This window comes from Lactuca saligna, chromosome 4 (assembly GCF_052625555.1).
Source record: "Lactuca saligna cultivar CGN05327 chromosome 4, ASM5262555v1, whole genome shotgun sequence".
Taxonomy (NCBI): Eukaryota; Viridiplantae; Streptophyta; class Magnoliopsida; order Asterales; family Asteraceae; genus Lactuca; species Lactuca saligna.
This window is the reverse complement of record NC_136420.1, coordinates 200334182-200349014: the sequence shown is the minus strand read 5'-3', so window position 1 is coordinate 200349014 and position 14833 is coordinate 200334182. Positions and strand designations below refer to the sequence as shown.

General features: G+C 40.0%; 1 protein-coding gene across 1 annotated transcript; it reads left to right on the top strand.

Annotated features, from left to right (window-relative positions):
• The first annotated feature begins 12134 nt into the window (after positions 1 to 12134).
• LOC145038992 (pathogenesis-related thaumatin-like protein 3.5) lies at positions 12135 to 13796 on the top strand. Its single transcript, XM_078987164.1, has 2 exons — positions 12135 to 12310; positions 12766 to 13796. Exons 1-2 carry the CDS (start codon positions 12253 to 12255, stop codon positions 13461 to 13463), a joined length of 756 nt encoding a protein of 251 aa, XP_078843290.1. The 5' UTR covers positions 12135 to 12252; the 3' UTR covers positions 13464 to 13796.
• Positions 13797 to 14833: the final 1037 nt, after the last annotated feature.

Genomic DNA, 14833 nt, shown 5'->3' with positions numbered 1-14833 from the left:
TGCTGCTCGGGTCCCCACCGAAAGACCACGGCTTTCTTCGTCAGCCACATCAGGGGTACGGCTATCTTGGAGAAATCCTGGATAAATCTCCGATAGTAGACCGCTAATCCCAGGAAACTCCGAATCTCGGATGGAGACTTCGGAACCTCCCATCTCGTCACGGCCTCGACCTTGGCCGGATCGACCAGAATCCCGTTCTGGTTGACGAGGTGGCCAAGAAATTGCACCTCGCGCAGCCAGAAATCACACTTGGAGAACTTGGCATACAAGCTCTCCCTCCTCAGGGTCTCCAACACCTCCCTCAGATGCTCCTCATGCTCCTCCTGAGTCTTGGAATAAACCAAGATGTCATCGATAAAGACTATCACAGACCGATCCAGCATCAGTCTGCAAACGCGGTTTATGAGGTCCATGAACGCGACAGGAGCATTGGTGAGCCCAAACGGCATCACCACAAACTCATAGTGGCCATAGCGCATCCGACACGCGGTCTTCTGCGTATCCTCCTCCCTGACCCTCATCTGATGATAACCCGAACGCAAGTCAATCTTGGAGAACCAAGATGCTCCCTGAAGCTGGTCAAAGAGGTCATCAATCCTCGGGAGTGGGTAACGGTTCTTCATCGTCACCTTGTTCAACTCCCGGTAATCTATACACATCCGATGCGACCCATCCTTTTTCTTCACAAATAGATTCGGGGCTCCCCAAGGCGAACTGCTCGGACGAATGAATCCCTTTCCTAGCAGCTCCTGCAGCTGCGTAGACAACTCCTGCATCTCAGGAGGAGCCAACCGATACGGTGCTTTGGCTATCGGAGCCGCACCGGGAATAAGGTCAATCCTGAACTCCACCTGTCGCTCCGAAGGTATCCCAGGTAGCTCCTCCGGGAAAACATCTGCAAAATCTCGAACCACCGGAACCTCGCTCACAGTCGCCTTACCAGTCTCCCGGGTATCCATCACATACGCGACATATCCCGCGCATCCCTGCTGAAGATAGGCCTAGCCCTCGCTGCTGAACATACAGTGGGTCCACACTACGACCTTTCACCATGAATCACTAACTCTCCCCCGCTTGGGGTCCTGACCCGCACTAGCTGCTGCGTGCAGTCTATCACCGCCCCATTAGGGCTCAACCAATCCATGCTAATAATCACCTTGTTCCCAAGCAATGGAATGGGAACCAAGTCTACCAAGTAACGCTCCTCAAACAGTCGCAGAACGCAATCTCAAAACACCATCGATGCTCGCACCGATCGATCATCAGCAATCTCTACTTCTAAAGGGCAATCTAACTCGTCTGAAGTCTCATGAAACCTCTTGCTAAGCACAAGAGAAACGAACGATCGGGATGCACCCGAGTCGAACAATACCTGAACTGGGATGCCGTTCACATGGAACGATCCTAATGCATATATATACACACGGAGCACATATCAATATCATGACATCATAAAACAAAGATAGAGGGAAAGAATCATACCCGTCACCACATCGGGTGCGGCGCGTGGCTCCTCGGTAGTCAGCTGGAATGCTCGGCTCCTCACCACCAGAGCCTCTGCCTTGCCCTGCCCGTCATCCGTGATCTGCAGGGTCGCTAGAGCTGGCACCTTCACCGGCGCTGAAACTGTCAACTGGGGGCAATTGGCCTTCTTGTGGCCCCTCTGGTTGCAGTGGAAACATAGCAACTCTGATGTCTGAATAACTGCTGCCGGAGCAGTGCAATCCCTACTGAAGTGCCCAGACTTGCCGCACTTGTAGCAGCCTGATGATCCCATCCTGCAAGCCCCCTCGTGCGGCCTGCCGCACTTCCTGCAGCGGCCCGGTCCTGACTGGCCTTTCGGCCTACCATCTAATCCCTTGGGCTTCTTCCCCGAAGCCCCTCCTGCCTGTCCCTCCTCTAATTTCTGTTTCCGGATGTGCTCCAAATCTATCTCCCTCTCCCTCGCCCTGGCGATCATAGAGTCCAAGGTAGGGCAAGCCGAAAAGCTAACATGCTCCCGGATGTCAGCTCGAAGCATATCATGATAATGAGTCCTCCTCATATCCTCATCACCAGCATAATGGGGCACCAACAAAGCCCTCTCCCGAAACTTGGCGGTGATCTCCGCCACAGTCTCCATCGTCTGTCTCATATCCAGAAACTCCCTGGCCAGCTGCTGAAGCTCGACAACCGGCGCAAACTCTGCCCTGAACCTGGTCACAAAGTCTGACCAGGTCATAGCCTCGATAGCTGAGGCTCCCAACGAGTCACCCACTGACTCCCACCAATCCCGGGCTCGGTCCCTTAAACACCCCGCCGCATATCTCACCTTCGACCCCTTGGGGCAGAAGCTAGTCAACTGTGAAGACTCGATGTCTGCAATCCATCGCATGGCAGCAATGGGGTCCTTTACCCCATGGAAATCCGGCGCACCACTGCCCCTGAAGTCCTTGAAGGACAGCATGTGTGACCCCGACTGGCCAGATGCCAAATCACTCCTGAATGCCCGCAGGCGATCCTCCATCAACTCCATGATCCCTTCCTTGATCGACCCGAAGATAATGGGAGTCGACTCAAGGATACCCCTGGTGATCTCTGACGCGATGAACTCACGTAGTCCCTCATCTACCAGCTCGGAACCTGATCCCGAACCTGACCCCTCTCCAGAACCGCCGTCCACCGGCCTCGATCGAAGTACCACCATTCTGCAATACATCACAACAATCATTAGATATACTGATGCTCCCTGAGGGATCATAGCTACTTACAAGTTCCCTGGTCTTGTCTTGGCCTTCCTTGGTTCGGGTACGGATCCTCTGCTTTCAGTAGTACGAGCCCATACTACCTTCCACATCTATCCGTACCTTCTTCAAGGACTACCACGACTCCACCAGATCCCTTACACTAAGGCTGGTTACTACTATACTCATCCCAGGCTCGCCCTAGGGAAATCTCCGGCTCTACTCGATCCAATCCTCAACTGCTGCAGGCCTCCTTGGAATGCCAATTAGCCATCACCCGAACACCATCACATGCGACGAGACTCAGATAATCCTTCGAGTACCCGACTCGTCCCTACAACGGTTGGACTCAAACAAGAGCTGCGCAGTAGGATCAAATCCGGTACTCTAAGATTATTCAATTCTGATCACATGTGATGTGATGTATTCGCCTAATTGATAATTCCTATTATTCGGAGTCCCACGTAGCACGAAGCAAGCAGCATTCGGACAAGGGAAACGACTTCAAACAATTCCGCTCTCATAGAGAGGAACTGAACTAGCACACCGTGTTAGCTCATACTACCAGGCATACCCTAACAGGCTACCCTACCGCTGTCTACACTATACAAGCATGCAATTCACATATAGGTGGAACACATAAGGCAGGCACATAAGGCACCATTCCTAGATCCTTAATCCTATTCTAGCATGCTGTTCTACAAAAGCTGATAAACATAACATAAAATGGTATGGGTACTTTGGGGAATACTTACTTGAGCTCGGTCGGTCGTGCACATCACACACACTTTTGTTCTTTCTTAAACTCTTTCCCCTTGTTAGAAATCATTTTCTTTTAAAAAATTCTTTTAATCCCTAGATTTGAGTTCAGACACCCCCGAAGGTGAGTCCAAATCCCTCAAACCAGGGCTCTGATACCAACTTGTAACGACCCAATTTTCATGTCCGAAAATTTCGTTCGAAAACATTACTTTAGAAAACATTAGCAATTAAAAACATTGTTTGATCAAACCATAACATAACGTAAACCATGTCTAAAAGCCAAACCATATAACCCATCAAAATATCAGAGTACAAATCCCAGTGAATCTCGTAAATGCGGAAACCAGAGTGTGTGCATGATGTGCCGCTACTGCGCCAGCTCCTTCCCCTTCAGAGTAGAGGTACCTGAAACCAAAACTGTAAAACGTAAGCACAAAGCTTAGTGAGTTCCCCCAACGTACCACATACCATACAAACACATAACATACATACTGCCAGGCTATTCTAGGGTGCCTGACTACCCGGTACGGCCATTTTGGGGTGCCGACCTACCCATACGTCCTACCCGTGTCAAGCCATTCTGGGGTGCTGACTACCCATGTCAATCCATTTTGGTGTGCTGACTACCCATCGGTCCTAACAACCGATCCTCGGGGACTGGTCCCCTCCTACTACCTCTATCGCATAACATAACAAGCCAACATAAAAACATATCATCACATACTGTCAGACATTTCCGGGGTGTCTGACTACCCTGCGGTCCTAACAACCGAACTCTACTACTATCGCATATAACGTATCATGCTAGCATATAACATATCAGGTAGTAGCAAACCTAGATGATATCACAAAGACAATCATCTACCATACGTCTCCTACTGGTGGGCCGGCATTGTGGCCTTAGACCCACCACTACTGGAAGGTAACTCACCTCAAAGTAGCTGCTGAACTGATCGGGAACTGACTGACTGCTACTGCTGTTGCTCCGGAAATCCTCTGGCTGTAATTCCCACAACATACTCAATCAAACACTCCTAACTGTCCTTTGGGTAAAATGACCATTTTACCCCAGATCTAGCCCTAAGTCAAAGTCAGAGTCAACTTTCAATTGACCCGACTCGCCGAGTTGGCTCACCAACTTGCCGAGTCCCTATCCAAACGATTGTCCTGAGTCCCTGATTCTACTCGTCGAGTTAGGCTATGACTCGACGAGTTCTTCTTCTAAACTGACATTGGAGTTCTTCGTCCTACTCACCGAGCTGTATGAACAACTCGTCGAGTTCATCTTCATCCGATGAACACTCATGCTTAGACTCGCCGAGTTGTATGAAAAACTTGCAGAGTCTGTTCTTGATCTATGAAGATTGCCTTGGACTCGCCGAGTCAGGGCATTGACTCGCCGAGTACCTCCATAGATGAGTTCAGCTTCCGACTCACTGAGTCACACCCCATGACTCACTGCTCACTCGACACTATGAAAAAGGGACAAATTCGGTGACTCGTGAGCAGACTCGCCGAGTCACATGAACGACTCGCCGAGTCGTTGCCATGCACCCATTAACTACACCGATTTACTCGATTCCAGTCCATGCCATTCACAGATCTGGGCTTCTAGAACATGAATCACACGTAAATTTTCCAACTTTACGTGTAGATATTCACCAATATGGATTTTAGGGCTCAAAGTGCACCAAAAGGGGTAGATCTAGGGCTTTCATGTAATATGACCCCATAAAGGCATTAGATCCAAGCTCCAAGGACTAAATCATGCCTAGATCTAAAGGCTAACAACTTATTACAACCCACAATGCACAAACAAGCTTGGGGAATGGCTCAAGAAGGACTTCCATGAAGCTAAAAGAGACTACAAGCTTGAAAACAGAGCGGAAACGAGCTATACCTCAAGGAAAACGTTGAGATGACACAAAGATGCCTGGCCTCCTTCTCCTCTTCTTGATCTACTCTTCTTTCTCCTCAAAATATTCAAGAACACACCAAAACACTTCAATCTCTCAAGGAAATAAGGGTATAAATGATGTTGGGAGCTCTGAGGGTGAATGGGGGCTGGCAAGGGGAGGATATGAGGTTTAACTAGGGTGCAAACCCTAGAAACTTAGGGTTTCATCCAACAGCGGTGACTCGCCGAGTCCAGGATATGGACTCGCCGAGTCGCCAACTTAAACGTGTCCTGGGTCTCGTCCCTACTCGGCGAGTCGGACCTATGACTCGCCGAGTCCAAGGCTAAAATGGGAAATACTCAAATAAGATTTACATACCAGGAACCAGGTGCTACATTGTAACCTATCGTGTTGACACATTCTTATTTATGTGACCATTCTAGTTAAAGTTGTCCATGCATGTGAATTCTAAGAGTTCTCAATTGTTTGCATAACAACCTGGAAGCAATGGTAGGTCCTTGTGCTGCCAGATGGCAAGAAATTAAGATTGAACAAGTTCAGTCCATATGAGTTTAGATTTGTCACTAATTTTGTCTTGTGATTAAGGTTATGACAAATTCACATGGATAGGAACACTTACACTATAAAGTCTAAGTGTCATAAGGTTTCTCTTCGATTCATAAAAATGATGGTAAGGAAACTCTTCACTAAGTAGATTTTGAGTAGATAGCAATTGTGAAAATGACAAAAGGTCTAAACATTACGATTATGGCATCCCTCTTCATAAATGTTTAGACACACATGTGAGTTATCTAAGGAAATGTGTATGTTTTTGATAAAGTCTTATAAAAGCATCTTATATCAGAAATCTAAACTTTGGTAAGAAAGTCAATAAAGTATTGATTTCTAGAAGTCCAGTTGATTTCTAGGTACATGTTAAAGCTAGTGGGAGCATAAGTGTTATGCTAGTAAGATAATAATCATTATGCTAGTGGGAGCATGATTATTATGTTAAGAATTACAAGTTAGTAATGTTAATTATAGAAAACAAAAGGTTCAATTCACTTTGAAAAGTTGTTTTACTATAATTAAGGGAGAGGATTTTATACTTCATTCCAATTCTACAAGCTTAGATTGAGATTTTAATCAACTTTAGTCAATGATATACATATATATATATATATATATATATATATATATATATATATATATATATATATATATATATATATATATATATATATATGTTATGTTGGAATGGTTCAACATAAGGAAATTCTATATATGTTGCATTCTCAGAATTCATTTATGACTACGACATCCCTCTTCATAGTTCAAATTTTGAGAACATGGCAAATTAAAATTTTATAGCATGAATCGTATCACATATGATTTGGGTATAGGATCGATTACATATGTTATAATATTTATCCATTCTAAATTTTCCAAATGCTTGGGGCATTGAGAGGGGAAAAGGTCTAGTATTGGATATGACTAAACTGATTAAGCAATTGTCGCGGATAATCTAAGGTTTACCAAAGATTGATTGCTAAGGGACAATTGGAAGTATAGAGCTAGGACCATATTGACATATTCTGAAAAGAGGCAACTCTTGTTCAGAAGTGATAATCAAAATGGGAATATGGAAATGTTTGAATTTGAAAAGAGGCAACTCTTCTTTGAATCTGTGTAAGATTAGAGTACTTAGTGCAAAGAAGGATGTTCAAAGGAATGTACTTTGAATTTAAGATTTCGTTTCCATGGAATTGCTCTCTATTGGAATACTTTGTAAATGTCTGTTGCCAAGTCTTTGTGACTTTTGTGCATAGTCATTGCAAAGGGATCATGGCATATAAGTTTAGAATCTAACATATTATAGTAAATGGCAAGAGTTTGGCATTCTTACATTTACTATAAGGATTTGGGATTGTGAAATAGAATCATTGGAATTATGTTCAATTGATCTATTTCACAAAGTAAAGATCATAGACAAACGTAGTATGCATACTTGGTGTATGGCATGACTATTGTTTGGACAAACATAATGGGCATGCTTGGAGCATGGCATGGCTATTGTTTTCAATTCAAGTATAAAGTTGATAAATTGAAACATAAATAATGAGTAATCCATATGGTGCTTAGATAAATGTGTTTTTATTTACACTCAAAGTGTTGGGCCATATAAGATTAGTATTATTCGTGTGTTTTACTTTACGTGTTTTGACTTCCAGAATAATTGGGTCATTCTTCCCGAATGACTGAGTTATTCAAACCATCCACAGTCAGTCATATATTGGAAGTAGGTATGAATCAAGATTGTCATGAATTTGGCTTGTACGATTTGTCTAAGGTGCATTAGACATAGAAATGGTTGCTACAACATTCATGAGTGCTCCTGGAATAAGATTCGAGTATTGGATTAAACCCACGCTCATTTGAATCACTTCATGGATTTTATCACGAGTGAATCATGAGACGATAATATCTTATATTCTTCAAACCTAGATATATGAGTTGTTACTATGAGTTGGTTATACATTGATTGCACGAAAACACATTCGGTAACTCGATATTATAAAATGTGCCTTTGTGTATGATTCAACAAGTAGTAGAACAAGCCATATGAGTCGAAGTTTATCCATTCCTTTTACCTTATAAGGATAAAAGCGATATCTGTGGGCCCCTCGATGATTTAGTGATGACACCTTTAAGTGCATGGCCAAGCCTGGACTGATTTGATTTGTTCAATTAGTCAGTTGTCATAAATCGAAAATCAGGAAACAACAAATGGACCGATAGAATGATTATAATCCATGTATTAGTCCATATGATATCTAGAATGGAGGAATATATGATCACTTATCTAATGGAGGCATCATTTGATTTGTTCACAGTTCGACAGCGGCTTTAAGAGCTATGATTGCTAATCGGGTTATGAAATTGTACTTGCAATAATAGTTTTAGACTTATCCAAGTAGGAGACTGTTGGATTAGATGTCTAAGCCCATAACTACTATTGGTATGTACTTGACCTGAGAGTAGCATGGTCCATTTGAGTTGCATATCATCAAGGCAATTTGTTAGGATGGACTTTTGAGAGAAGATGTTGGATATGATTTATAAATATATTATAAGTTATAATATATTAATATGAAATCAAGTGTTTTAATTAGTATTGATCAAGAATTAATTTGGAATTAATTTAGTGATCAAAAGAGACTAATTAAATCCATGGGGACTAATTATGTTAATTAGTTATATTTATATGTGTTGGGCTTATGATCCATGTTGGACCAAGTTTATGTATTGATACATAAAGAGTTGGGCCACATGAACCATGGATCATAAGACCCATGGGTATGGATTTGGGTTATCTCCATGACCCTAGAAATCCCACATATAAATACATACTTCATTGCCCAAAATCGCTACTAGTGCATTCTTGGAGTTCATGGTGGCTTTTGGGTACATGGAGATTCTCTCTCAAGTTCATCCTTTGTTCATGATGTGTTGTGATTCCACTTCAGGCTTCCACACTATTGGGGCTAAGTTCTTAAGGCTAGATACATCAGGACGTCAAGCTCCACAATAAGGTATGTTATCCTAACTAGATTCTTGTATTATATATGATAATTTTATGCTAGTTATAGGTAATACCTTGGAAAGTTCATATTTACATGTATAATAGAGAAAACATAGATCCAAGATATTTAGGGTTGCATGAACATCTTAGGAGTGTTAGAATGCTCAAAACCCAACAAGATCTAGGTCTGTTAAAACGTCCTAAGGCATAAAGTTGCCAACTTTATGCCCTTGCATGCCTCAAAATCGTCCAACGCTTCCATTAAGACCTTTTCAAGGTTCTTAATCCTTGCATGAGGCCTAAAAATCCATCAAGGTCCCATTTTTATGTTTTTAAACGACCAAGGGACCTCAGATCTGTCATCCTCATCTTATGGAGGTGCTTAACTCATCAAAAGAGGTCCAAAAACCAACCAAATGGGCAAAACTAGAAAACCCTAGCTAGATCTAATTATTTAGATGGAAAGGTGCAAGCTTTTTACCTCCAGAAGCTTTGTAAGGTGAGTTTGATGCAGGATCTTGAAGCACCTATACGATCCAAGCTTACTTGACCACCTTTTCTTTTTACAATGAACACTAAAAGATCACAAATGCACTCTTTTAAGATCAAGAATGATCTCACAATGTTCTTTGGGGGTACAAGGACACTCTAAGGCTATGGAGGCTCTCTGGGGTTAAGTTCAAGGGACTTAAGATAATTTAAATAGGCCTCATGTCCGAAGATTAGGGTTTTGGCTCTCTGACGCCTACGCCTGGCTTACCCTTACGTACGCCCATCGTACATGAGGCTCCTCCGCGATTAATCATGCAGAGTACGCTAAGCGTACACATAGGTACGCCCAGCGTACTCGAGGGACCAAATACGTTGCGTACTCGAGGGACCAAATACGCTCATAAATGAAATTTTGAGGGTTTCCAAGACATACCATATTAGGGTGTTACATGTTTCCTTTTTCACATCATCATGTCAACCTCATGAATAGAAAATTTGTCAACATTGACGTAGTCTACGAACGCCACATTACCATGAAAATATTTTCTTCTGGGTGATTTAGTGAAAATCCCTCCATAATTAACTCGCATTATAAATATATTCCGTAACATCCCTATAATAACACAAACTAAATTGTTAAGCTTTCCCAAAACTAAAAAAAATACAAGACCCCTTATCGGGTTTGAAACGAGGGCTTATGCTTTACCATGTCATTACTTTATCACACTACTATGTTAAAAGAAAAAGGCTTTGTTCATGGAATTTCTAAATGGGTCAAATGAGTTTCAACAACAAATGTAATAACACAACACAACTTATTGTACTTTTTCTTTGAATCAAGTCAGTGGTTGGTTCTCAGATGGTCCAACTAGCCCAACTTATAGGTTTAGACATGTTTTTTGTTTTGTTTTGTTTTTTTTTTTTCGTTTAAACTGTTGTGCCATGATTTGATGTCGATGATTCAACTGCAGATAAAGAAAATGTTTTTTTAGGGAGAGGGGTTCATTGTAATTATAGGTTAGGGATGTATTCTGAAACCCACTGTTTTCAAAACCAGACCGGACCGGCCAGTTGAACCGATTCAACCGGGAACCGGTCAGGCAACCGGTTCTTTAGGACAAAAAACCGTCTAAAAACAAACCAGTAAAAACCACTGGCTCAACCAAAAACTGGTAACGAACCGGACTGATCAAACCAGAGAAAACCGGACTGACAAAAAAATTATAAAACTTTATACTTGATAAAACCAAATAGGACACACCTTTTATGGGAGGTCGATGCTCTGGTTTGTGAACCATTTAGACTTTTAGCTTCCGTTCCTTTTATAAAGCTTTCAAGGCTTCGAAATTATACTTTTAGGCGATGTGGGATATAGCCTCTAAACAATCATTTGGTTTCATCTCACTTTTAAATGACTACCAATAGTTCTTTTATTTTTTTGTTCAAATGTTTCAAAATCACCTAACATATTTTTTATTTTTAGTTTTTACGTTACCTTGATAATATATTTTAAAAAACTCAAATATAAACTATTAGAACTTGGTTTTTGTTGTTCATTTTAAAAGTTTAAAATTCATGATATTATATATATATATATATATATATATATATATATATATATATATATATATATATATATATATATATATATATATATATATATATAGGGCTGTAAACGAACTGAACGTTCGGCGAACCGTTCGTAAACTGTTCGGCGGGAAGTTCGTTTATGTTCGTTTATTTAATAAATGAACGAACATGAACAAAAATTATCGTTCGTTTAGTTAAATGAACGAACATGAACAATGGTCTCGTTCGTTCATTTATGTTCGTGAACGTTCGTTTATGATGTTCATTTACGTTCGTTTATGTTCGTTCGTTTAAGTTTATTTATATTCATCTATATTCAATTATTTTTTATTATATTGCTATATTATATGTTCGTTTATATTCATATATGTTCAATTGTGTGTGTGTGTTTTTTTTTTTTTTTTTTTTTTTATCTTTGTTTAGCATATTCCCGAACATAAATGAACGAACATGAACAAAGTAATTTGTTAAACGAACAAACATGAACAAGGAAATCCCGTTCGTTTATCCGTTTGTGTTCGTTTGGTTCGTTTACAACCCCTATATATATATATATATATATATATATATATATATATATATATATATATATATATATATATATATATATATATATATATAAAACGTCGTCCGGTTCAACCAGTCGAACCACTTGAACCATCGACCCAGTAAAACGACCGATCCGGTTTTCAAAACATTACCGAAACCATAGTCATAATTACTAAGACCATTGGCATGAAGAATAATAAGTGGAAAAGACGGATTTTACACCTCATGTGAGGGCTTCGTAATGGAGTTCAGTAGACACTAACATGGGTAGGGATAAAAGATGACTGCGTTTTGAAATCCACATATTTGTTTTTCATCAAATTTTCAAAACTTGGACTATACATAATGGGTTAAACTAGACTACTATTTCTATAATTTACTCTAAATTTTTCGTATTACAAATAAAACGTTATCAAAATGTTTATATACAAATATGTTTTTTTTTTTTTTTTTTTTTTTTTTTTTTTTTTTTTTTTTTTTTATGTTATAAAAACTAAGTTCTTTTACGACGAAAAACAGAAAAGGGAATCCCCTAAAACGCTGCCACACTATAAACTTCCACGAACCTAAATGCAAACCCACACTCTCCCACTATCTCTCTACACATATACACAATCTTTGCGTGCCTTCATCATCGTCTTCTTCTCTTTCTTCAATGGAGGTTAATATCCGAGGCGGATTCTCTCTTCTTCTTCTCGCTATCTTCCTTTCAGGTATATTCATTCTCAAAAACAATTGTCGATTACATTCTTTTTTTCAACTTCTGCCGCTTACTTCGCATTGTTCTGAATGCAATGCAGCTGTTTGTTTGATCGTTAAACTTAATTTCCTCTCTATTGAACTTTCGCGAGCTATTAGCTGCTAGTATCAATCGTTTCGACTTCGTATTTCTGCTATTTTACACATTCTGATCATTGATCATATTGTCTACCGCTGCAGTAATCTGAAATATCTTATAAAATCACTGATTTACGAATTTCTGTTGATGCGAACTAGTTCTTGCAACACAATCAGGCCTTTTAATATCGATCGCAGCTATTTGATTCATAGATTTGTTAATAATGCGCGCGAGTTACGATTTTACTTTGTTTGTATCTTCGGTGATCAATGTCGTGATCAAAATCGATTGTGTTCTGAGATGTAACTAGATATGATTCGTGATTTGCAGGAGATGAGGTTTCAGCAGCCGTGTTTAGGTTACAAAACAACTGTAGCTATACAATTTGGCCGGGGACGCTCTCCGGCAATGATGGTGCTGCCTTAGGCGACGGCGGATTCTCATTATCACCTGGCGCCTCTGTCGAGTTCTCTGCTATGCCAGGCTGGTCGGGCCGGTTCTGGGCCCGAACCGGTTGCACTTTCGACGAATTCGGAAACGGTAACTGCCAAACCGGCGATTGCGGCAGTACTCTCAAATGCAACGGCGGTGGTGCACCACCGGTTTCCTTAGCCGAATTCACCATCGGCGGCGGCATCAGTAACAGCGACAAGGACTTTTACGACGTCAGTCTAGTGGACGGGTACAATGTGGGCATCGGCATAAGGCCAACAGGTGGCGCCGGAGACTGTCTCTACGCCGGTTGCATAGACGACCTGAACGTCAAATGTCCGGCGGAGCTGAGAGTTGTCGACAACAATGGTGCGGTGGTGGCTTGTAGGAGCGCGTGCGATGCCTTCAAAGGAGCTGAGTTCTGTTGCACTGGGGAGCATGCAACTCCGGCGACATGTGCTCCGACGCAGTTCTCGGAGATGTTCAAAGAGGCGTGCCCGAGTGCTTACAGCTATGCATATGATGATGCTTCCAGTACGTTCACTTGTTCCGGGTCGGATTATCTGGTAACATTCTGTCCAACAACTAGGTTTTGATATCAGAGATGATTAATTACCAATTTTTGATTTTAGAAACAAAATCATTGAGATTGATGATGACTTGAAAATCTTACTCTTTTTTGTGTCAGATTTTTAATCAGATGAATACTTGATTAGTTTATGTAGGATTTCAGTCTGCAATTGGTACTTATTGTTTTCTTTTTTTTCAATAATAAATATCTGTGATATTGGTATTATACTATTATTAATAGTTAATTAATTAGGTTTGCCTTGATTTAAATTTTAAATTTTATCTCTCTTCTTAGAAAACACAAATTATCCACCGACCTATTGTACTTGCAATGTCTTGATTTTTGAAATTTTAGATAATTTTAATAATAGAAAAAATTATGACGTATTATTAAAGTGTTGTTTCTTTTTTTGAATTAAGAAACTTAATATGTACATTAGTGCATTACTTAACCCATAAACAATTGTTGCCTTTTTAATGATATCGTTTCATATTATTGAAACTGTATTTGTTGCATTTACCCAAGACTATATTTAGAAAATGCATAAAAATGCCTACCAGTTAACATTAACTAAGATCAAATAATACAAAAGCAACTAGAGTTCAACAAAAACAGCAATCTTTATAACATTACGTAAACGTAAATGCTAGGGTTACTTTTTTTTTTAAATGGGTTTAAGGGTTAAAGCTTATGTGAGTGTTATTTTGCCTTACTTATTTTTTATTCTCGTGAAACTCCCCTAGCATTAAAATTAATGGAACATTATTTGTTGAAATAATGTGTAAAAATGTAACATAACACGAACCCAAACCGATTAACCTAATACGGATTTGGTATTGTTCGAGTATTAATCGGTCTGGTTCAGCTGTTATCCGAACAACATTCGCAATATGATTAACGACTTAATATAACTGAAAAGAACCAAATAAATTGTATTATGATTCTATAATCCGAATAACACTTACAATATGATTATAAACAATGCATTTTTTTTATTATTTTTGTAACTTATGATTTCATAACAAAACTTTTAAAGAAATAAATTTGTTGATTAAAAATAATGAAAGTATACATAATTGTTTCAAATGTGCAAAAAATTGTCAAAATTTGTATACTAAGCATGCACAATAAGGACAAACATATAATTTTAGGCTTACATGTAAACATGAATTATATATTTGGTATTCTTTTGTTCCCAAATTAACGGACCAAATATTCGATATACACAAAAAATGATTTCACTTTTTTCTTTAACTTTAGTGTAAACACAAATTAACTATTCTTAAGATATAAGAACGTAAAATCCAAACAACAAAATCAGACAAATCGGACAAATACCAAAGATGTTATGACCGTTCAAAGTTGCATAAATTTCTGCAAACTTACTGAAACAGA

Excerpts from the sequence above, each read along its gene's own strand:
- LOC145038992 (XM_078987164.1), top strand. The coding sequence starts at position 12,253 with ATGGAGGTTAATATCCGAGGCGGATTCTCTCTTCTTCTTCTCGCTATC. Across the intron at positions 12,311-12,765 it reads TCTCGCTATCTTCCTTTCAG|GAGATGAGGTTTCAGCAGCC; the intron begins GTATATTCATTC and ends CGTGATTTGCAG.